The following is a 22,838-nucleotide window of genomic DNA, read 5'->3' on the forward strand; positions in this document are numbered from 1 at the left end:
AGCTCCAGTCATGAAAATGTGTTCAACTCCTGATGTGAAACAAGTTGGTAATGTGGCATGGAAGAAATGATTAACTTTTGATGTGTGTGTGTGTGTGTGTGTGTGCGTGTGTGTGTGTGTGGTATTTATTAATTAAGTTAAAGGAACATATTTTTGAGACCAGGAAGAAGAGGGAAGAGTTATCAGGTTTTGCTTCATACCAGAACAAGGAGCGGTTTGGGTGAGGCAGTGTGTGTTTAGCTTTCGTTTATAATATGAAGTGAAGATTATGACAAATAGAAATGGAAAAGGTAAACGTTGGATCAATCTCTCTCTCTCCTCAGTTCTCCCTCACTTGTTTCAGTGCAACATTTTAAAATAAAGGTGCAAAACCTATTAAGTGGAAAGTCTTTTAGAAAAACAGAAACTGAAAAACTGAACAGAAAAACTATTTACAATGGTTCTCTCTCTCTCTCTCTTTCTCTCTCTTTCTCTCTGTATCTCTCTCTCTCTCTCTCTCTGTCTCTCTCTCTCTCTCCCTCCCTCTCTCTCTCTCTCTCCCTCTCTCTCTCTCTCCCTCTCTCTCGTGGTGAAGCTGGATGAGTGTGTTGAACATGTATTCGTTGGGTGTAACCGTGTTGAACCTGTACTTGAAACACTGAATGTGCTCTGTGGCAGATTGGGTGAGGTTTTTTCTGTGGCTCTGTACATTCTGGAGCCAGTCTGTTCTTTGAGAAGAAAAGTAAAATGTGTGTTACTAAATTGTCTGTTTGGATGGGCTGAATTGGCCATCAGGCTGACCAGGAGAAACAAGACGAATGGCAGCGGGCCTACTGACCCACTGCTCATGTTTAGGGCAGAATATGCAAATTACAGGCTGGTCAATGACACTGAAGGATTTCAGAATGTGTCTTAAAGGATAAGTTCAGCGATTTTTGACCTATATATAATTTGTCTCTTCCATCTCTGTAGTACTTGGACCTGCAGACAATATTGGCTCCAGAGTCAACGTTGCCTCTTGCTGCAACAATGAGTCCAAACTGTTTGTCAAAATATCTCCAAAAAAGCCATTTGTGGCTCCACAGGGAAGTTGAGTGTAAACTGTGCCGCAGCTCAGACTGCTGTGGGGTGAAAGTGTGTTACTGGTGGTATGATCTACTTCTGCAGACAGTCAGGTCAGATTGTAAACAGTAGAGTTTGGTAGAAGAAGATCCACCGAGTGGAAACGGTGCGGTGCTGCTGCTTTGGATAGAAATACGTTGGTGTCTAGAATTTGAACAGGCAGATCTCATGTCCCATTTCAGCTCCAGTCATGAAAATGTGTTCAACTCCTGATGTGAAACAAGTTGGTAATGTGGCATGGAAGAAATGATTAACTTTTGATGTGTGTGTGTGTGTGTGTGTGTGTGTGTGTGTGTGTGCGTGTGTGTGTGTGTGGTATTTATTAATTAAGTTAAAGGAACATATTTTTGAGACCAGGAAGAAGAGGGAAGAGTTATCAGGTTTTGCTTCATACCAGAACAAGGAGCAGTTTGGGTGAGGCAGTGTGTGTTTAGCTTTCGTTTATAATATGAAGTGAAGATTATGACAAATAGAAATGGAAAAGTTAAACGTTGGATCAATCTCTCTCTCCCCTCAGTTCTCCCTCACTTGTTTCAGTGCAACATTTTAAAATAAAGGTGCAAAACCTATTAAGTGGAAAGTCTTTTAGAAAAACAGACACTGAAAAACTGAACAGAAAAACTATTTACAATGGTTCTCTCTCTCTCTCTCTCTCCCTCTCTCTCTCTCTCTCTCTCTCTCTCTCTCTCTCTCTCTCTCCCTCTCTCTCGTGGTGAAGCTGGATGAGTGTGTTGAACATGTATTCGTTGGGTGTAACCGTGTTGAACCTGTACTTGAAACACTGAATGTGCTCTGTGGCAGATTGGGTGAGGTTTTTTCTGTGGCTCTGTACATTCTGGAGCCAGTCTGTTCTTTGAGAAGAAAAGTAAAATGTGTGTTACTAAATGTTCTGTTTGGATGGGCTGAATTGGCCATCAGGCTGACCAGGAGAAACAAGATGAAGGGCAGCGGGCCTACTGACCCACTGCTCATGTTTAGGGAAGAATATGCAAATTACAGGCTGGCCAATGACACTGAAGGATTTCAGAATGTGTCTTAAAGGATAAGTTCAGCGATTTTTGACCTATATATAATTTGTCTCTTCCATCTCTGTAGTACTTGGACCTGCAGACAATATTGGCTCCAGAGTCAACGTTGCCTCTTGCTGCAACAATGAGTCCAAACTGTTTGTCAAAATGTCTCCAAAAAAGCCATTTGTGGCTCCACAGGGAAGTTGAGTGTAAACTGTGCCGCAGCTCAGACTGCTGTGGGGTGAAAGTGTGTTACTGGTGGTATGATCTACTTCTGCAGACAGTCAGGTCAGATTGTAAACAGTAGAGTTTGGTAGAAGAAGATCCACCGAGTGGAAACGGTGCGGTGCTGCTGCTTTCCAGGCTTTGGATGGAAATACGTCGGTTGGTCATCATAATGTTTTCACAGACTGGCTTTTTTGGAGATATTTCGACAGCACTAATGGACATAGGCATAGAACTTGGTCCAGTGGTAGAAGGGCAGCTCTAATGGAAACTGAACAGATATAGAGCTGATTGGTCATGTGGTGTTGAGATAATCGAGTAAAATGCTTAAAAGTGTCTAGAATGTGAACAGGCAGATCTCATGTCCCAGTTCAGCTCCAGTCAGGAAAATGTGGAACAAGTTGGTGATGTGGCATGGAAGAAATTATTAACTTTTTGTGAAAATCTGACATGTGGAACTGACATATATTGACAATTGCATAGTGTTGGCGGAGGAGTGCGCTCTACTGACTGCCATCTAGTTACTTTTGTTCACCTCCTTTACATATCAGATTGAAGTTGAATCATCCAAAAACTGATTATCCCCATCCCAACCATAATTAGTCATTTTCTCCGTCAGTTGATGCAGGCACACCCTGAGCTAGTCCAACCTCTATAGGCCTAGAGGAAAATGAAGTGATGTTGACTCTCTGGGCGGAAGTATTCCCTCTACTTTGCATTTATCAAGTAAAAGGATGAGAAGAACATTGTACATCAATGCTGTTTGGTTCCCGTGATCCTTTACAGGAGCAGGAACTGATCGAGGCTGCGTTCACACCAAGCACGGTTGGAACGGTTTCTTCAAACTCTGCAGTGTTTCCTCCTTTAGTTCAGTTCATTTGTCCAGGCGAGAGTGATGTCATTTGGTGGCACCAATTAACATAACGAAGCGCCTGAAAATGCGAGTCTCAGTCCTCTAACGAGAGAACTGCGGTGCGGTTCATTAGGAGGGAGAACATACTACAGAAACTACAGAAAATGACCCCAAAACGCAAGGGATTATGGGTTTAAGGAGTCTGATGTTGACATCTGATAGCAGCGGTTCCCCATGCTTGGAAAGCCTAGCAGAACTACATGAAGTCTGGACTGATGCTCATATTCAGCTAATTCTTCATGTGTTCTTAACTGGTATGAACACAAATTCTATATTTGCCTTTATTAGATAGTAGACAGAGACAGAGCGAGAGTGGGGAAGGACATGTGACGGCTATATATCACATTCAAATAAACTGATAATTAAATCTGTGTCGGCGCTGTGGGACTTGAACACTTGTTGTACTTGTTAGCAGCAGGAGGGAGTCGTTCTGTCGCCCAGGGAGCTGCGGAGCGTCTGCGTCCTTCCGTCCATCAGAGGCGATATTTCAGACACCACTGGTCTGAATTTGACAAACTTGGAGGGATGATGCATTTTAACAGTACGCTGATTGTCCTGATGGGGGCGCTATAATTAAACTTTGAAACTGAACTTTGAAAGGGCCATAACTGCAGCACCACCGGTCCATTTTTGATGAAACTTGGAAAAAAACTTGATTTTCAAATGGCAGATCTTTCAATTTACAAGAAAACTCTTCAAATGTCTTTCTCCTTTATGACTTTAAGCAGTCAGGATAATCATTTGACACCGTGTACGGTATGAATCTGTTATCTGTGGACTCAATAGAGCTGAAATGTGGCCCCTTTTTAGGGTTCAGAAGTAAAATTTCCTATTGATTTTCTCCATAAACGTTTCAGAAAATCCCCAAAGAAAGAGTTTTAAGATTTTAACCAAATCAGCCTGCCACCAGATGAATAAAGAGGCTATAACAATACATAAAAAAAAAAAAAAAATGGAATGGACTGCTCATCCCATACAGCATCATGAGTGATGTCATCGATTCCCTTTCCCTTATTTTCAACAGTGATATTAAATAATGGAATAATATAGTAGTTGTTTTTGGTTTGTAACGACTCTTCTGTCTTTAAATAAAGACATCATATCTGACTGTACAATAAAGGTATGAAGTTCACAGTCATTTTGCAGTAACTGACTGATAGTTTGTGGTACTGTCATCGCTCAAAGCCAGATAAGATAAGGTGAGATGATACCTTATTGATCGCTGTGGGGGGAATTACGTTGTTGCAGCAGCAAAGGTAATAGAAATCAATAGAGAAAAAGACAAGCAGAGGATAAGCAGTATATATATATGAAAAAGCAATATAGCAAATAAGCAATAAAAATGGTAAAACGCTGTAATAATAAAGCAATAAAATAGAATGTAAGCTATGTACATAATGTGCAAATGTGCATTGAATTCACATTAACAGTCCGCAGAAGGCCGCATATTTATACAAACAGTGTTGCAGTAAAGTACGAGTGCAGTAAAGAATCTATGCCCTTATCAAATATATTACATGACAGAGGTATCATATGTACAGAGAAAAAAGCAGTTTTCAAAACACATGTGCATTATTATCTGTTCACTGCATCACCATATTATTAGAACAACAAACAGGAAAAAGTGTCAAGTGTGTCGCCTCATGTGCCGAGAGACAGAAATATATAAGGAAGAAATGCATAAGAAATATAAGATGTCGCTTGATAACTCAGCGGTGACCAAATAATGAACGGGTGACACTGACATTATAGTTTCGCAGTAACTAAACGATACTTTTCTAGATTTTCTTGTTTAACCTATTTGTCTCTTTTATTCAGTGTTTTGTTACTTTGCTTATCCCTTGTTGGGTTTTATTGTAACTGTTACTCTTCTTATCTTTTATTTTATAGAAAGCACTTTGTAACTTTGTTTTGAAAAGTGCTATATAAATAAAGTTATTATTAAAAGCTCTCACCCACGAGAATAAGGCTTATAAATACAACATTACTACCAAGTCACTTTGTTTACCGTTGTTGCTATACATCAAAATAAACCTTCTGATTCCTTCTTTCCACATAATTCCCTGCTACATATCAGCTATTTTCCGTACTGTAAAAAAAATAAAAAATAAAGTGCTACCCAACAAAACTTTAAATCCAACTGATTGATGGCTTCTACAGGAACAGGTGTAGTTGTTTTTACAGTGTGAGCTCATGGTGAGTCTACCTTACACTCTTATAATCAATAAGCAGATTCCCTGTGGGGAAAATGAATGGGGAATTTCTGGAGAAACTTCCAGAACTCGACATTTCGGCTGTTCTGACCTTTTTGTACACAGCCTGATGGGAAAGAATCCATCATGTGCTAAAGGTTAAAATGTTTCACTGTGGTTGACATTTGAATATAGGATACATGTAGAGAGGAGGGTTACACACACATGCATACACACACACACACACACACACACAGATGAGCTGTGTTCAGACAAACTGTGGAGAGGTGTGAGAGAGAGAGAAAAGAGAAAGAGTGAGAGAGAGAGAGAGAGAGATGGGAATATTACACACATACACACACTCACACGCACACACACACACAGACAGGAGAGGTGTTAGATAAACTTTGAAGAGATGTGTGAGAGAGAGAGAGAGAGAGGGAGGGAGAGAGAGGGAGAGAGTGCCAGAAAGATGTCAAGTTGCAGGTGAATATTACTAACACACACACACACACACACACACACACACGCACACACACGCACACACCTGCAGAGCTACTCGACCTGTTTAACCAAAGGAATGTAAATTTGACCTCAGAAGTGTTTTAGCTTCTCACTCTTTGAAACACACTTTTGTTTTTCTCACGGAAAACAGGAACGAGGAAATCAAATACGGAAAACATTTTCTGAGGAAACAAGATAAGAGGGGAGATTCACACACACACCCACACACACACACACACACACACGGGCCATTTATTGGCACATTTCAATCTCTTTGTATCTGTCTCTGGCAGGAAAAGAGTCTCTCGACAGCTCTTCATACCAGAGATAAAAGCTTTCTCCCCAACAAAACACACAGTCTCTCCATCCTTCTGCCTGTCAACATCTTATATGGTGCTTCATTTCAGCCAAAGAAGCATTATTGTATGGCATCTTTGTAAACTGTTGAAACAATGAGGAACATAATTTATGTCCTGGAATGTCCTAAATTACAAACTAAATTTAAAAGGTCTTGACTATGGTTAAATATAACATTTTGAAGTGTTAAAATCAGTTTCAGAAGTCTTGCAAATACTTACAATCATTTCTTGGTATGCTGTTTTACCAGAAATCATCCCAGACCTGCAGACCTGCTGCAAAACCTCCAATAATAATAATGACAATAAAGACTTTCTTTACCTCAACAAAAGGCCTTTATTAGAGACAAGCTGTTATTTCTTTGGCAGATTCACAGATCCACAGTGAATGTCAGATACTACAACTACTACTACTACCACTACTACTACTACTACTGCTACTGCTACTACTGCTACTGCTACTACTGCTACTACTACTACTACTACTGCTACTGCTACTGCTGCTACTGCTACTGCTACTACTGCTACTGCTACTGCTGCTACTGCTACTGCTGCTGCTACTGCTGCTACTGCTACTGCTACTGCTGCTACTGCTACTGCTGCTGCTGCTGCTGCTACTGCTACTGCTACTGCTGCTGCTACTGCTACTACTACTGCTGCTACTGCTGCTACTGCTACTACTACTGCTGCTACTGCTACTACTACTGCTGCTACTACTGCTACTACTACTGCTGCTACTACTGCTACTACTACTGCTGCTACTGCTACTGCTACTGCTACTGCTGCTGCTGCTGCTACTGCTACTACTACTACTGCTACTGCTGCTGCTACTGCTACTGCTACTGCTACTACTACTACTACTACTGCTACTGCTACTACTACTACTACTACTACTACTACTACTACTGCTACTACTACTACTGCTACTGCTACTACTGCTACTGCTACTACTAGTACTACTGCTACTGCTACTACTGCTACTGCTACTACAACTACTACTACTACTAGTGCTACTACTACTACTGCTACTACTACTACTGCTACTAGTACTACTACTAACACTACTACAACTACTACTGCTACTACTACTACTACTGCTACTGCTACTACTACTGCTGTTACTACTGCTACTACTGCTACTACTACTACTACTACTACTACTGCTACTGCTACTGCTACTACTGCTACTACTACTCCCAATAATGATAATAACAATAGTAATAATGAATGTCTGGATGAAATAATCATGCAAAACAACGAAGTACTTTATGAATAGGCAGTAATAAGCAGTAATAAGCAGTAATAAGCAGTAATAGGCAGTTCTGCAGCATTGAATCTAAATCACATATTGATGAACAAACAGGAGCAGGGCTGTGTAGTGAACACTCACTGTTACATCTGGAGTTGTCACTTTCATTCTTCTTTTATGTTTTTTTGCTGATGCATTTGCACCTTTATGTTTGTCACTATGCATTTGTGTCATTTTGTGTATCATTTTGGCTGATTTTTGGCAGTGTGCGTAATACTGTCTGTCTTTGACTTTTGCAACATCACTTGAACTATATGTACATCTGCCACATTCTAATTGTATATGAAGAGTTAATTTCCAATGCTATATATACTAATGTAGTTGGGCTTTAATGAAACCCAGACAGACAGTTGGTTTCTCAGCAGCAGACCAACCTGCAGCTCATTCGGCTCCACAGTGTTGTGTAACTGCAGCTTCATCCCTCTCACTTGTTTGGTTCATTTTGGGTCATGAGAGGCATCACTGAATCACCCATTGTGCTGTTCAACCTCTCTCTCTCTCTCTCTCTCTTTCTCTCTCTCCTCTCTCTTTTTAATTCTCACTTTCTTTTTTCTTTTTCTCCCTATCGTTTTTTTCTCCCTGTCCTTTTTCCCTTTCTCTCTGTACCTCTTCCCTCTCTCTCTTTCTTTTTGACGTTTAAATACATACAACTGAGTAAAAAAAACTAAAAAATAACCCCCCGTCCCTCTCTCTCTCTCTCTCTCTCTCTCTCTCTCTCTCTCTCTCTCTCTCTCTGTCTCTCTCTCTCTCTCTCGCTCTCTGTCTCTCTCGCTCTCTCTCTCTCTCACTCTCTCTCTCTCTCTCTCTCTCTCTCTTTCTCTCTCTCCTCTCTCTTTTTAATTCTCACTTTCTTTTTTCTTTTTCTCCCTATCGTTTTTTTCTCCCTGTCCTTTTCCCTTTCTCTCTGTACCTCTTCCCTCTCTCTCTTTCTTTTTGACGTTTAAATACATACAACTGAGTAAAAAAAACTTCCCTCTCTCTCTCTCGCTCTCTCTCTTGCTCTCTCTCTCTCTCTCTCTCTCTCTCTCTCTCTCTCTCTCTCTGTCTCTCTCTCTCTCTCTCTCTCTCTCTCTCTCCTGCAGCTGATCTTCTACATGGTCGTGCAGACGTTGTACACTCTGGGTCACAGTCTGTCTTTGATCGCCCTCACCACAGGGAGCGCCATCCTCTGTCTGTTCCGGTGAGATAAAATATTCAGATACTGTTGCTGATGAGATGAAACTTCAGTATGCTGTATGAAAGAAATGAAAAATTATAAAAATATACATTTATAACAAATTATTAGATTATGAGAATATGAAGGAAACAAATATGTGAATTTACACAATGTTGTGTGCACATTAAAGGTAAAATGTTGCTATTTGTTGTTTTGCCAAAGTTGTATTTTGAAAAACTGTGGCCTCTGAAGCAGGCCAATCAGAACGTGGTCAGTTTGTGATGTAGGGAGCTGACTTGACTGAGTCTCTTAGCTGGGAAAGGGGCACTAGAGAATAAATTACTAAAAATATTTAGAAATTCTTTTCACAGGTGTGTTGAATAGACTTGAGGTAATCATACTGTATAAAATTGGAGGAAAAGCGAAAAATATAATCAAGTTACAAAAAAAGTTACAAAGTGCTTAACAATCAGGAAATTAAAAAATGTATCAGATATAAAAACAGCAAAAATAATTCAATTTTGTATAAAATATGCAAGTCAAATATTGAGTAGGCTTTTTTATGCAAATGGATACAAATGGAAACAATAAGAAAGTCTGGTTAAATGCCGAAGTGGCAAGTAGAGCTTTAACAGCTACAGCCAAACTTCAGCAGCTGGTGGCTGGTGTGTTAATTAAAGTCCCAAAACCAATCTTGAGGGAAAGGTTATTGTTTCTTGTGGTTTGTATCTCCATGCAGATTGACTTGAGGTTCTCCTGCACTTATAACCTGAGTCTGGTAAAAACTGAGTGTTTAATTAGCTTCAATAGAAAAGGCAATTAGGCATATTTCTATTTCCCAGCTTTATCTTTCGGTGTCTTCAGTACTTTGATGAGGGGCTGTCACGCACACACACACACAGTCTATTCATATCAACAGTCTGTGTTACTATGTGTGTGTGTGTGTGTGTGTGTGTGTGTGTGTGATAGCCCCTCACCAAAGTACTGGTAAATTGGATTTTCCAAAGTCTTAATATCTGAGGATGAATTGAGTTTGTTAATTGAAATCATGTTGATTAGTGTTTTTTTTTTACTTTCAATGTTGGTATTAATAAAAAAACAAACATTTAAATTACTTATTTCCTAATTACCTCAAAAGGCATCTGTATAATCCAGTAAATCCAAATTTGACAGACGCAGCGAAACCTTTGAACTCAGCAGCGTATTCTGTATAAACATAAACCACATGTCTGCAGAACATAAGTTTATCAAATGGCTTATTCTCTTCTGCAGCCATGTATTTTAAGAAGTTGCATGGTGGGGTTTTAACAGAGAAGTGGCCAAGGTTCATGAAACTCATTCAACGCATAAATGACCATGTGCACACAAAAATACCAAAGTTGTATGTGTTGTTTCCATGACAGCAGTGAATTACATCATCCCCCTACAGTCTGGTGATGGCTGACCCTCTATACTGTGCACAATCGATATCAAAAGTCTACGCACCCTCAGCTTTTCTAGTTGCATTGAGGCCTGAAAGAAAAACTACATAAAACTACAAAACTACAAACTACATGTTTCACTTTCATGTGGATATACAGTAGTAACTGACAAGATCAAGGTAAAAACAAAAGGCTACTCCATTCTGACAGTGTATTAATTGAGTTAATTAACAGTGTATTATTATTATTATTTCTATTATTATATCCTGGGTCTCAGTGGAGAGTTTTAGTGTTTTTAATGCTGTTTCAGAGGCTTTTCCACCCTGACAAGAAACAAATTCTGGGAGAAACACACTGGATCCTTGGAATTATGTGGCATGAAAATGATCAAATGTAAAGATGTTTGAATATTGGCACAAAATATTGGCTATCAGCAGCTTCAATTAAAAAAATGGTTTCCGTGTCAGCCTTGAAAAGCCCATGTCAATCAAACCTGAGGTGTAACGCTGTTGAGATTTAACGAATCGCATTCCAAAGCATGAAAAAAATAATTTGTAATGTGTGTGTATTTGTGTGCACTGCGTTTGGCAGGAAGCTCCACTGCACCAGGAACTACATCCACCTCAACCTCTTCTTCTCCTTCATCCTGAGAGCCGTGGCGGTGTTGGTAAAAGACGACATCCTCTTCTCTCGAAACACGCAGTGCTCCAACCAGCCGTCGCTGGTGAGGTCACAGCCTCTGTCTCTGGTGCAGTGCCTGGTGGTGTGGACACGGTCCAGCACCGCAGTAATACAGTAAACAATACTACAGTAACACTCCATGTACTGTCCTGAGGGAAATTCAGTTTGCAAGGCCAGCACAGAGAAGAGGGTGCAACACATGGAGCACACTGACTCGTTAACAGCGTAAACACGTTCAGACTGAACGTCCATCTGGTCCCACTCCATTATTCAGCCTCAGATTTCCTCCTCGTTAGCCGTTTTCTGTGTGGGGGGGTTGATTTTCCCCGAACCATTCATTAGTGACCAACGTATCTGAACCAATCACTAGTGACTGATGTATTCGGCCTCTCTGACGTTACTTCAGTCACACTGATGCTGCAGCCAGTTAGCCTCTACATCCATGGTCTTTGCAAAGACAATCTGTTGGTTAAGGAGGTGATTTCAAATTCAAGAAATCTATTCTGCCGAAACAGCAATGAAAAGCTGTTGCACAAACGGTTAAAATATCACCAACTTTAGTCCCGCCCACAAAGCTGCTGATTGGCCCGATTGTTTCTCTGAGCGAGAACAAGCCGTTGACGACGGAAACACCAGACTCTCTGAATCACTTGACAAAATCTGAAAAGTGGGACGAGTCTGGAACCAGGCTAGAACCTGGTTGCAGACTCCTGAAACATTAAAAATTAAGACTTTCTTAGCATCTTTGAAGGTAATACATTTATTTGACATAGTCATTGGAGTCTAACAAAATAATCTATGTCTGTATAAATGAAACTATGAATGTAAACAAATCCACGTTCCAAATGGCAGCGAGAGGTAACTGTTTGAAAAATTTCAAAACATCAAAACCCAGAAAAATCCTTTAAGGTGACGTCAGTAAGCTGCACACAGCAGCTCATGTTTACCAAGCCGGCCGGTCTGTGATGCTTTACACCAGAGGAAACCAAAGAGAGAAACAATTTTGCATTTCACTCTTGATTTGTCACTTCCTGTGCGGAGACGATTTCCCACCAGTGTCCATACTGAAATGTGAATTTGTATGGAATGATTGAATTTATTGAAGTTGAAACTGATTATAGAAATCAAACTCATGATGCTCTTACCAAGTTTTTATCCTATTAAAACCATATTGCATTGAAAAGTCCTAGATATTTAGTTTTCTTTAAGATATTAAATTGATACTGGACTCTTGATTTGTTCTGACTTGACTTGCTGTTCTACATTTAGACTTGAGACTTGACATTAATGACATGGACTTGACTTGGACTTGTGAATGAAACCCTGCATGCACTCCTGTATTTATACTGCTGCACCATGTGTGTTTTCAGATGGGTTGCAAGGCCAGTCTGGTGTTTTTCCACTACTTCATCATGGCCAACTTCTTCTGGCTGCTGGTGGAGGGTCTTTACCTTCACACCCTGCTCATCGTCATCTTCTCCGAGAACCGACACTTCATCGTCTACCTGCTCATCGGCTGGGGTAGGCCTCCCGCCGTCTCGTCAAAACCACGTTAACTCCGGTTTGAATGGTTTTTTCATTTAATTTGAAGGTTTACATAAGCCTTTGGAATGAACAAGAATCGACTGAGTGGTTTAACAAATAAAATTAACTTGCTGTCATGGCCCATTTTCAGCTCTGTCAGATCTCTGCCACCTCTGCCAGATGGACTTTTTTTTAAAGTGCTTATATCTTGTTCAGCCAGTAGTGTTCATCTATTAAAGCATTTCTCTCTCTAAACTTCAAAGTAGGGCTGGGCGATATTGACAAAATCAAATGTCACAATATTTTAGACCGAATACCTCGATATCGATAATATGACGATATTTTGCCGATGAATATTCGTGCTTTCATAAGATATTTACACACAAGAAAATTTTGAAAATGTGTAATGATCATTACTAATCAGTGATGTGTAATCAAGTAATGTGGATATGATTATGATGACATGATATGATATGATCATTGTTCATTTTACTTTTTTTTTTTAGTTCAGAAAATTTTATTTCTTTACTGTAACGCAGCCTTTAAGACCAGGAAGAAGTAACATTTAAGTTATTTCACAATATTACGTTAAACAAAATCCCAGACGATATCTAGTCTCATATCACGATATCGATATTACTACCCTACTAATGATTCTCTTATTATTCAGTACTAAAGATAATTAGATTGTTGCAAAAGATAAGAGCATTAAAAAGGAATTTAAGTGAGGTAGTACATGAACAAAAGATGATATTTCCAGTAATTGCACATATGGGTAGCCATGGGGCAGAGCGGTTTTGACAAAAATCAAGTAATGACAGCTTAAAGCTTAAAAAAAAAAGAAAAAAAAAAAGGTAAAATCACGAGGATGCACCAAAATATTTCTTAATAAGTGGAAAAAAAAATCTAGAAACATCTATTTGGATTTCTTAATATGCTAAATAAAAAATTTTCAAAATGTTGAGAGATAGATCGATGAAAAGCGTGTTACCGTGGTCTAACAGTCCCACCACTGCATACATACACCAACCCTGGCCGTGTCGGTGCCTTGCTCTACACAGAACCACATTATCCTCATTGTGAAGGGACGAGGAATCATTTTTCCACGTGGCAAAGTGTCAGCGAGGAGCGTGGGCGAGCGTTGAATATGTTTTATCAGTGTTTCCCTCCTCGCTGTCTGCAGGAATCCCCACGGTGTTTGTCTTTGCGTGGGTGATGATGAGGATTTATCTGGAAGACACGGGGTGAGTGACATCAGCAGCTTCAGCCTCTTCGCTTTGCTTTGTCTTTGCATCGATATGGAAACAAAATTTTGAACTTGGTGTATGTACGCATCTTAATGTCTACTGAGTAATAACCTTAAAAGTACATAAATTATAATGTATCGCATGAATGTACATCAGTGTATATTCTGATTGACGACTGATTACTCATTATTAATTCTCTCATTTATTTTGCACCATTGGATTTGTGAATGTATGTCATGTAATCTTGCCATTTTATAGGAATTATTATCTTCCCTTAAGAAATACAGAATTTCAATCACATTAGCAAGTAAAATGCATTGGAATTCAATAGGGACTGCATTTGTTATGTTATTAAGTTCGCAAATGACTTTTTATTGATTAGTTTCTGTCAGCAGATAACCACATGGGAATGCAGCGTAATAACAGCAATATCCCACATTTCAAAGAGCGCTTAACTGGATAATTCAATTGGTGGCATTTGCATTGAGTAGTTATAGAAGTCCAGTACCACGGATATACTGCTAATCTGCTGTTTCTGGCCTGCGCTCTTACTGGAGAAGACAGGGTTAGGGTTTGGGTTTAGACAGAAGACACTCCAGCTCATTATCAATCCACTTTTGTAAAGTTGTACTCAGCAGGCGTATTGTAACTCCTAAGTTGAGTGTCTGAAACAGCTGCTTGCCAGACTTTTCCTTGAGCTGCTTCTTGGCAGCTGGAAAGAGAAAGAAATTTCCCAAACAATTCCCTTTCCAGCGAGTGCAGCGGTCAGTTAATGTAGCGCAGCAAGTGTACAACTCCGACCTGTCCGCTGAAATGTGTACATTATTTCTGTGTCAGATGGATTTGTGAAGAATTAGAATAGGTGGAATATGGTGATTGAAGTGCTTTAAAATCCCTAAAAAAAAAAAAAAGTGGGATTTCTATGGTGGCTACAAGGAAGAATTTGAAAGGTTTAATTCCAAAATAAGATATTAACCATTAGAAAAAACTGACACCTACTCTTAGAAAATGAATCTGGTACCTTAGAGGTTGTAGTGTAATGAGAAGGTTGCCTGTTTGAATCTCCTGACAAAGGGCAGAGGGCTATTCATTCAATTACCGTCAAAGTGTCCTTAAGCAAGACTGTGGTGTTTTACAAAAATGTATTGTTAGTATTAAAGGTCCCATATGGTGTAAAGCAGGACTCCCCTTGCCTCTGTGATGATAAAGGAGTTGGATGGTCTATCTAAACATGGTGAAAGCATCAAAACGCACGGTCGCCAACTAAATCCACACAATCCATATTAGAAAAGCGAGCCTCTAAACGAGCCGTTTGGACTTCCGTAACTTTGTGGCGTCACAAAGGTTCGCTCATTAGCATTTCTGTAAGAAATAATAGACTAACAAAGTGTTTTTTTCAAAGCGGTCGAGCGGTTGTCATTGTTTATTACCGGAGAGTTTTCCCTACCTGTAGCCGCCGGGCCGCGGCGTCTCACGTTTCACTCTTGACACGGGTAGCCAATCAGAACAGAGGGGTCGTTAATATTAATGAGCCTTAAAGACACGGCGACAGAAACAGCCTGTTCTTGGTAAGGCTCAGAGAGATGCTGGAAAATGAACGTGGAGAAATGGACTGAGAGTGTTTTTGGTTCATGACTCCACACACACAGCTTTGAATGGACCTCAAGACACAAAATAAAACTCTGGGAAGTGGAGAATATGGACCTTTAATAATATAATAGGGGTTATAAAGACATATACTGTAATAACATAACACAATGGTTTTCCCTATTCCCTCAGATGCTGGGAGAGAAATGACAACCCGATACCCAACTGGGTGATCAATGGACCAATAGGATTCTCCATTTTGGTAGGTTATGGTTCCATTCCCATACCATGTAAACTCCCCTTGTCTGTAGGTATTAAGTTCACAGATGACATAGTTAAAAATTTAAAGTGAAGTGAAAGTTTACACCTTCATTGATGGGTTGAGTGAGTTTCATGACCATTTGGACCTTGAAACCATTTAAAAACCCCATTGAACGATTTCAAAAACGCACAGGCATCAGTGAGAAGATAAGCATTCTTTTCTCCATTCCTGGGAAATTGGTATTCGTCACTTGCATCCAACAGCGGCGTGACTCCACGTAATACCCCCATGTCTCAGCGCATTAGGTTCACAGAAGGTGTGCGTGAGATATGCAAATGCCAGGCTGAGTGTATTCACACCTTCCTGCTGAGTGATGTCCCACCGTAAGCTGTTATGACTTTAAACGCCTCAGCATGGGGAAGTTACTCCCTATGGGACGTGGATGTCACTGCATGATATCCGAGGGTATTTATGCTGGTGCAAGGCAGGTGAATAAACTTCAATGTAAATGTAAGAAGAGTCCATATGCAAAATGCACTACATCCAGTTGGGAAAAAGTCATTATTCAATCAAGTTCATCATTCAATATCCAATACCAGCTCATTCGTTTCAGGGGATTCACAGCAAAATTAAGAACAGTTTCATTTTACTATAATTTAAAGCAACATTTGGCAATTTCACACATTGGTGGCTCCAAATGGCAGCGAGAAGTAGCTGTTAGAAAAATGTGAATTTCAATACCCTTAAAATTCTGTACCGTTTCATCGGTAAACTCATGTTTACCAACCCAGCCAATCTGTGGCGCTTCTTTGTACCAAAGGAAAACCAAAGAGACGAGAGAGGAAAAGATCTAACGTTGGTGAGTCCAGCTTTCTCTGGACTCGCTGCTGTTTAGGAGACAGTTTGTATTTCTCTCTTAAGTTTTGATTTGTCACCTCCTGTGGGTGGAGAAGTGACCAAACCTGACAATTTGCTGGGTAAATCTATGGCATCTCCAAAGCTCCAGAAGTTGGTTTACTTGTGTGCTGCCAAACATTTTGTGGAAGTAGGTGTCACTTTTTTTTCACTTGGTGTACATCTATTTTGGAATGAAACTCTGCATATAGAGATAGGCATAAATACAGACAGTTGCATGGATACGGTACTGATCTTGAATTCATCCATCTTGCTGCATGACACTAATATTTTGAACAACTCTCTTGAGGCGCTCTAATAATAGTATTATTTCCTCCCCGTCTCCCAGGTGAACTTCATGCTGTTCATCAGCATCATACGGATCTTGGTTCAGAAGCTGAGGTGTCCTGATGTGGGCGGCAACGACCAATCACAGTACAGGTACTGCTGACTGCTGACTGAGGCTTTGCCCACACTAATGTGGATAAATTTGAAAATTTTTCGGAAAGCGTTTTCGGAAAGTCCCCTGTCCACAGTGAGCCGCCAAAAACACATAATTTCATCCATTGGCATGTGCAGGCCACTTGAGCTGGAAGCTTTACTCCATTTCTGCCAAGCACCAGCTTTCCAACACCGACATTTTTAAAAGTTTGTTGTTTACAGAGCAATCGTTAAGAACAAAGTCCGTTAGCAAGTTAAGTTTCTGAAAAAACGCCTAAATCAAAAAGTGCAAAAGTGTCATGGTAGAGTTGTTCTTCTCTAGAGTTGTGCGAGCCAGTTTGGGACGGTTCTCCAGCCGATGCAGCCTGGATGGATCACATGACAGTGATATGCCTGAGATCACATGACAAAAACACATCAGTGTTTTCCCCGTCCGCACTACAACACCAGACCAGCGTTTTCAAATTTAATCACTTGGAAGAGCGTTTTCGGAAACCTCGTCCTCTTTTCGGTGGTCGAAAATGCCGTCTTAGTGTGGATAGAAAGCCAAAATGGAGAGATAAAGATGCATTTCTTTGCTTGAAACCCGTGAACATATGTGAACATAGCATGAGCGTCCATGAACTGCCAGCTGTCCTGAACCCCTACCTGCAAAACACTCTGCATAAATTGCACAAATAAGTGAGCTAAATGCCTGAAATTTAAACTTCAAATACAGGATGGCCCAATTGTTAGAGAAACCGTCCCGTTGAGGAAAGATCACAGCTTCGATCGCAGCAGCATCCATATGTTTTGACGACTAAATAATCTGAGATTATTACCCACAACACTCGTCTTCATCCCTTGGTCTTTTCTGTCAGGAGAGATAGGAGCGATGCTAACATTCATTCAACAAGACGTTTCTTGATGCAGCTTTTATGAACGGGAGGTAAAACCGTCTTGTGAAACCTTTGCAGACTTGCACGGTGTTTTTCCACCGCTGAGATTTGAGTCCAGTCTGAAGCGGTGTGTTTAATCTTCAGGCAACTTTACCCTCCGAGGAAATCTGAGCGGTGCCGAGCTGTTAACATGGACCGGCATCCTCATCTCCTCGAGCCGCGGGGATTTGAGATTCACGGGCGAGAAGTGATGCAAAGACTGGATAAGCCAGGTTTATTCCACAGCTAGATCTCCTGTTAGTGTAAGTGTAAAACCGCTTTTCCACCGCATGGTACCGGCTCAACTCGACTCGACTCTACTCGCCTTTTTTGGTTTTCCATTGGGCTTTTTTTGGTAGCACCTCCGTCGAGGTTCCAAGCGAGCTGAGGCGATACCAAAAGGTGACGTGAAAACACTGCAGACTACTGATTGGTCAGAAAGAATCGTCATCATTGCACGACACGGGACATATATGCTAACGTTAGCTACCAGGTTAGTTTACCCTCTTGCGTCGCCTTTGAGCAACCAGAGAGCAGTCTTTTGTCTTGCTGCCTTCTGCCTCTTCTGAAATACAACCTGTCTCCTTGCTGTGACTAACAGCCAAATACCGAGAACCCACCATCCCTTCGATATCTTCCATTGTTGCTGTGTGTGTCGCGTTGAAGATGACGTCACGGCAGTTTCATGCAGTTTTCATTCAGTAGAGTCGAGGCGAGTTGAGCCGGTACCATGCGGTGGAAAAGCGGCATAAGTGAAGGTGCCGTGTCAGTGGAGTGGAGGTGTAATGCAGGTCTTCTTCTGGGATGCCAGAATTTACTGTTGAGTCTTCTGGAGGTGTCGTGGGCCCAATTCAACCAAACATCTGTGATGGGAGGGGTTCATTTCAGGGAGTCTATGGGTCCTTAAAGGCTGAGAAAGTCTTAAAATAAATTATCTAAATTTAAGGCCTTAAAAAGCATAAAAATGTCTTAAATACAGTTATTAGCAGTCTTAGGTTTTTCATCATACAATAACAGGTTTCTTTGGATTAATACATAACAATTAGACTTCATGTCCCGTAACAATTACTGTCCTGGTGTCCTTTTTCTTATTCTGCCCTTATTCTTCTTATTTATAGTTTCAGAACATTCATTAACTACTTTCAGTCAGAAACAGGTTGGTTTTTGCTAGATTTGTTTCTTTTTTTCTTCTTCTTTTGGTTTTTAAATTGGTCTTGAATTCAATTCCAGGTACCATTTAAAAGACCTTGAAAAGTCTTAAATTTGGATTTCTGAAACCTGGATTTCTGATTTCTCTTGGATTTCTGAAAGATACCCTGAACATTTGATGACAACAGTGACACACCTGCTCTCACCCACCGCCTTTTCCTAGCCTTTCTATCTAGGTGCTCACCCTGCTGTCTGAAAGCATGAGGGAAAGACTTCCTTGAGGCAAACAGCAGCGCTGGAGGGGATTTAATAAGCTCTGTAAAAATATGCAGCCAGCCCAAATGCTCGAGCTTAAGATGGAAGCTTATCTGGTAACACATCCCGAGTTTATACACTGAGCCTCTGTGGATCATTCAGAAAGCTGTGGGATGGATCCACAGGGCGAGTATCAACTCAGAGATTATGTTGATACGTTTAGGAACACTTTTGCAGAGATCTATGGAAATGTCTTATTTTGGGCGGCATATTTTAGACTCCTATGCGATTTCAAAGTATGTTTTGTGTGACGCTGCGGGAGCGGGAAAGGCGAGCGCCCGTGGTTTGCACTGCGATCAAAACGTACAAATCAAGGGAAATGTTTACTGTTAAAATGGAGTATAACATCTGTCTCTATCTACTGTCTATATCAACGTACATATCCATATACATGTATTGTGCTTCTCTACACATACACTGAACAAAAATATAAACGCAACACTTTTGTTTTTGCTCCCATTTTTCATGAGTTGAAATAAAAGATCTAAGACTTTTTCTATGCACACAAAAGGCTTATTTCTCTCAAATTTTGCTCACAAATTTGTTTAAATCCGTGTTAGTGAGCACTTCTCCTTTGCCAAGATAATCCATCCACCTGACAGGTGTGGCATATCAAGATGCTGATTAAACAGCATGATTATTGCACAGGTGTGCCTTGGGCCGGTCACAATAAAAGGCCACTCTAAAATGTGCAGTTTTATCACACAACACAATGCCACAGATGTCGCAAGTTTTGAGGGACTGCAGGAATGTCCACCAGAGCTGTTGCCCGTGAATTGAATGTTCATTTCACTACCAACTCATTTCAACTCATGAAAAATGGGAGCAAAAACAAAAGTGTTGCGTACATGCTGTACACTGTATTTGTTATTGTTTTGTTAATTAGTTATGTAATGCTGTTGGGTGACACCCAAATTTCCCCCCATGGGGATTAATAGAGTACATCTGTATCTGTATGTTTACATATATAAATACATATATACATACATACAAGTCCTAGGCCACAGTGTTGCATTCGGTCCCAAGAGACGGGGCGTTCGGAAACGAGTAGGGGCCACAAAAAGAAAAAAGAAAAGAGTACGGACCAGAAAGTGAGTTTTGAAAGCCAGAAATGTCAGCAGCTGGTGAAGTAATCAATGAGCCATTGGTATTGATCAACAACCCTGTCAAACCCCACAGGGTCATTTTATGGTCATGTTTTGTGCTCATTTTGTGCTATGGGGCAGTAAAAATCTTACTTATTGCCCCTTCAATCATTAAACCATCCATGGACACAAACTTGAGTAGTTAAACCATCCAAATGCACTCCCATTTCCACTCTTTGTCATAGACGTTACATCCACTACGTGTACGCTATCCCAAGAATAAATAATAATAAAAAAAATAGTTTGTATAACTTTTTACAAAGTGCTGCAAAATAAAATGTCTCTTCATTATTGTGTTTTCCTCCCAGGAGATTGGCCAAATCCACGCTCCTGCTGATCCCTCTGTTTGGGATCCACTATGTGGTCTTCGTTTCCCTCAGTGAATCCATAGCAGAAGATTACAAGATCTTCTTTGACCTGGCCATCGGATCCTTTCAGGTATAATACCTTTTTTGGGTTATTTATGAATAGATACAGTATGTACAGTGCACTGTGTATCGTCTTGCACTATGTAAGTGTATGAATGCATAAGTTGTCAATATGTGTGCACATCGTCACCCAAAAAAAACTTTTGTACCTTCACTGTACTTAAATAAAGTGATTCTGAATTTCTGATGTCTTCCAGTTGTAATTTTGAGATTTAAATGCTGACTTGCTCCTGATCTTTGTAGTGTTTTCTCCTTATTATGTGTTTTATTTTGTTTTTACAGGGTCTGGTGGTGGCCATTTTGTATTGTTTCTTAAACAGTGAGGTAAGCTGTCACTGTCTTTAATATGAAATCTTAATAATAATAATAATATTAATGTGAACTGAAACTCACTCAGTTCCAATTAACATCCATGTTAGTCACAGAGAGCTTGCAGAAGATATCACTGCTTTTATAGTATTTGATTTTTAGGAGGCAAAAAGAAGTAAGCATGTTAAAATGTCCTCAGAAATTCATGTCTGTACCCAGAAGATAACACATGATTAAAAATACTTATTTCCAATTTGGTCCTCAGTGGAAACATTGGGTGCAAACATTTGATAAGCAGTAAATTATGTTGGCAAGTTATTTGGTTGGACCTATTAATTGTCAGTGTGCCTTATTTCATCATTAATTTGATTGTTTTTTCATTAAAATTATGCTAAATTGTAAATCCACCAAAAAGGCAGACTGAAACAGACCTGGGTCAGATTTGGAAATACTCATTGGCTCATTTGTTTTATCATGCATGGAGTACCAGATGGGTGGGGTTTACCATGATTGTCGAATATTTCTGCCATTCTTTGATATTGTTCTGTTTTGCAAACCCAAATACATCTACCTCAGTGACATAAAACAGACCATAAAAGTGTTTGAAAATACTATTTGAGTGGAGTATTTTGCAGTGATTTCAAAACAGTTTATAAAGTGCTTGAACAATTAAAAATAGTAAACATCATCCTCATAAAATATGATGAAAGTTAACCCTAACCTATAAAATAAATCAAAACGAGTGAAAAGAAGAAGACAGCACAAGATAAAAAGATAGGAATAATAATATAGCAAAAATAAATAAGATAAAACATATCACATAAAAGCAAGTCTATAAAGTCTGAAGATGTGATTTAAACTGGTAATCCACAAGATCCATGTTCTTCCTGTCCCTCAGCCTCACTGTGGTGTTTCTGCTCTGCACTTCCCACAGATCACCTGTCAATCAAACAGTGTGGGCGGAGCTTGGATTTTCTGTTGATGCAGTTTGAGTTTCTCTTTTTTTTGTCTGTTCAGCCATGGTGGCTATCACTGCTCATGCTAACTACCCAGTTCTTCTTCTTCTGTTTATTCCAAACAAACTGGGAATGTCAAACACATCACTTCCTGTGCAGCAGAGGATTTTTCCCAGGAAAGAGCGACCAGACACCGGCTGTTTAGAACAGACAATACTGTAGAAAAAAACCCAGGGTATACGATTAATTACTATTGTGTCTGTTTGTAACATTTGAATGCCTCTTTGCTGCAGGTTCAAGGCGAGCTCAAGAGAAAATGGCGGAGCGTATGTCTCAACTGCCATTTGAGCAGAGATCACCACCTCAACAGCACCTTCGCCTCCAGGAACGGATCTGAGCATACTGTGCAGTTCCACCGCAGCTCCCGGACCCAGTCCATCCTGCAGTCCGAGACCACAGTCCTGTAACGACCTGACGGATCCACAGGGGGGCGCACTCCTGAAAGACTTTTGTGACGCACCCAAAAAACAAAACAAAAAAAGATGATTTCATCTTTCACAGCTCGCATAAAACAGACTTTGGTCGAACAGTTTTTGTAAATAATTCTTCCCGTTTGTTTTAACCTGAGTGAAGCTTGTGCAGTGGGACATTTCAAAGCAGGTCAGAGTTTAATTTCTAATTTCTCGGAGGCAGAGCTTTTCTGGAGGCAGACATAATCACACTGGTTGAATTAAACCTCAATGGGTGGGGCTAAAGAACTTTGTTTTTTTGGCTAAGTAACATTAGACTGAAGCCC

General features: G+C 40.2%; 1 protein-coding gene across 1 annotated transcript in view; it reads left to right on the forward strand.

The window, feature by feature from the left end:
• The window catches only part of LOC139931438 (vasoactive intestinal polypeptide receptor 2-like), a 141,464-nt gene extending 118,955 nt beyond the window's left edge, over positions 1 to 22,509 (forward strand). The window contains exons 6-14 of the mRNA XM_078287891.1: positions 8,693 to 8,790; positions 10,779 to 10,911; positions 12,239 to 12,389; positions 13,576 to 13,636; positions 15,419 to 15,488; positions 16,732 to 16,823; positions 20,658 to 20,787; positions 21,060 to 21,101; positions 22,336 to 22,509. Coding sequence (XP_078144017.1) covers positions 8,693 to 8,790; positions 10,779 to 10,911; positions 12,239 to 12,389; positions 13,576 to 13,636; positions 15,419 to 15,488; positions 16,732 to 16,823; positions 20,658 to 20,787; positions 21,060 to 21,101; positions 22,336 to 22,509 — 951 coding nt within the window. The remainder of the gene's footprint in view (positions 1 to 8,692; positions 8,791 to 10,778; positions 10,912 to 12,238; positions 12,390 to 13,575; positions 13,637 to 15,418; positions 15,489 to 16,731; positions 16,824 to 20,657; positions 20,788 to 21,059; positions 21,102 to 22,335) is intronic.
• The last annotated feature ends 329 nt before the right edge of the window (positions 22,510 to 22,838 follow it).

Source organism: Centroberyx gerrardi, chromosome 13 (assembly GCF_048128805.1).
Source record: "Centroberyx gerrardi isolate f3 chromosome 13, fCenGer3.hap1.cur.20231027, whole genome shotgun sequence".
Lineage (NCBI taxonomy): Eukaryota > Metazoa > Chordata > Actinopteri > Beryciformes > Berycidae > Centroberyx > Centroberyx gerrardi.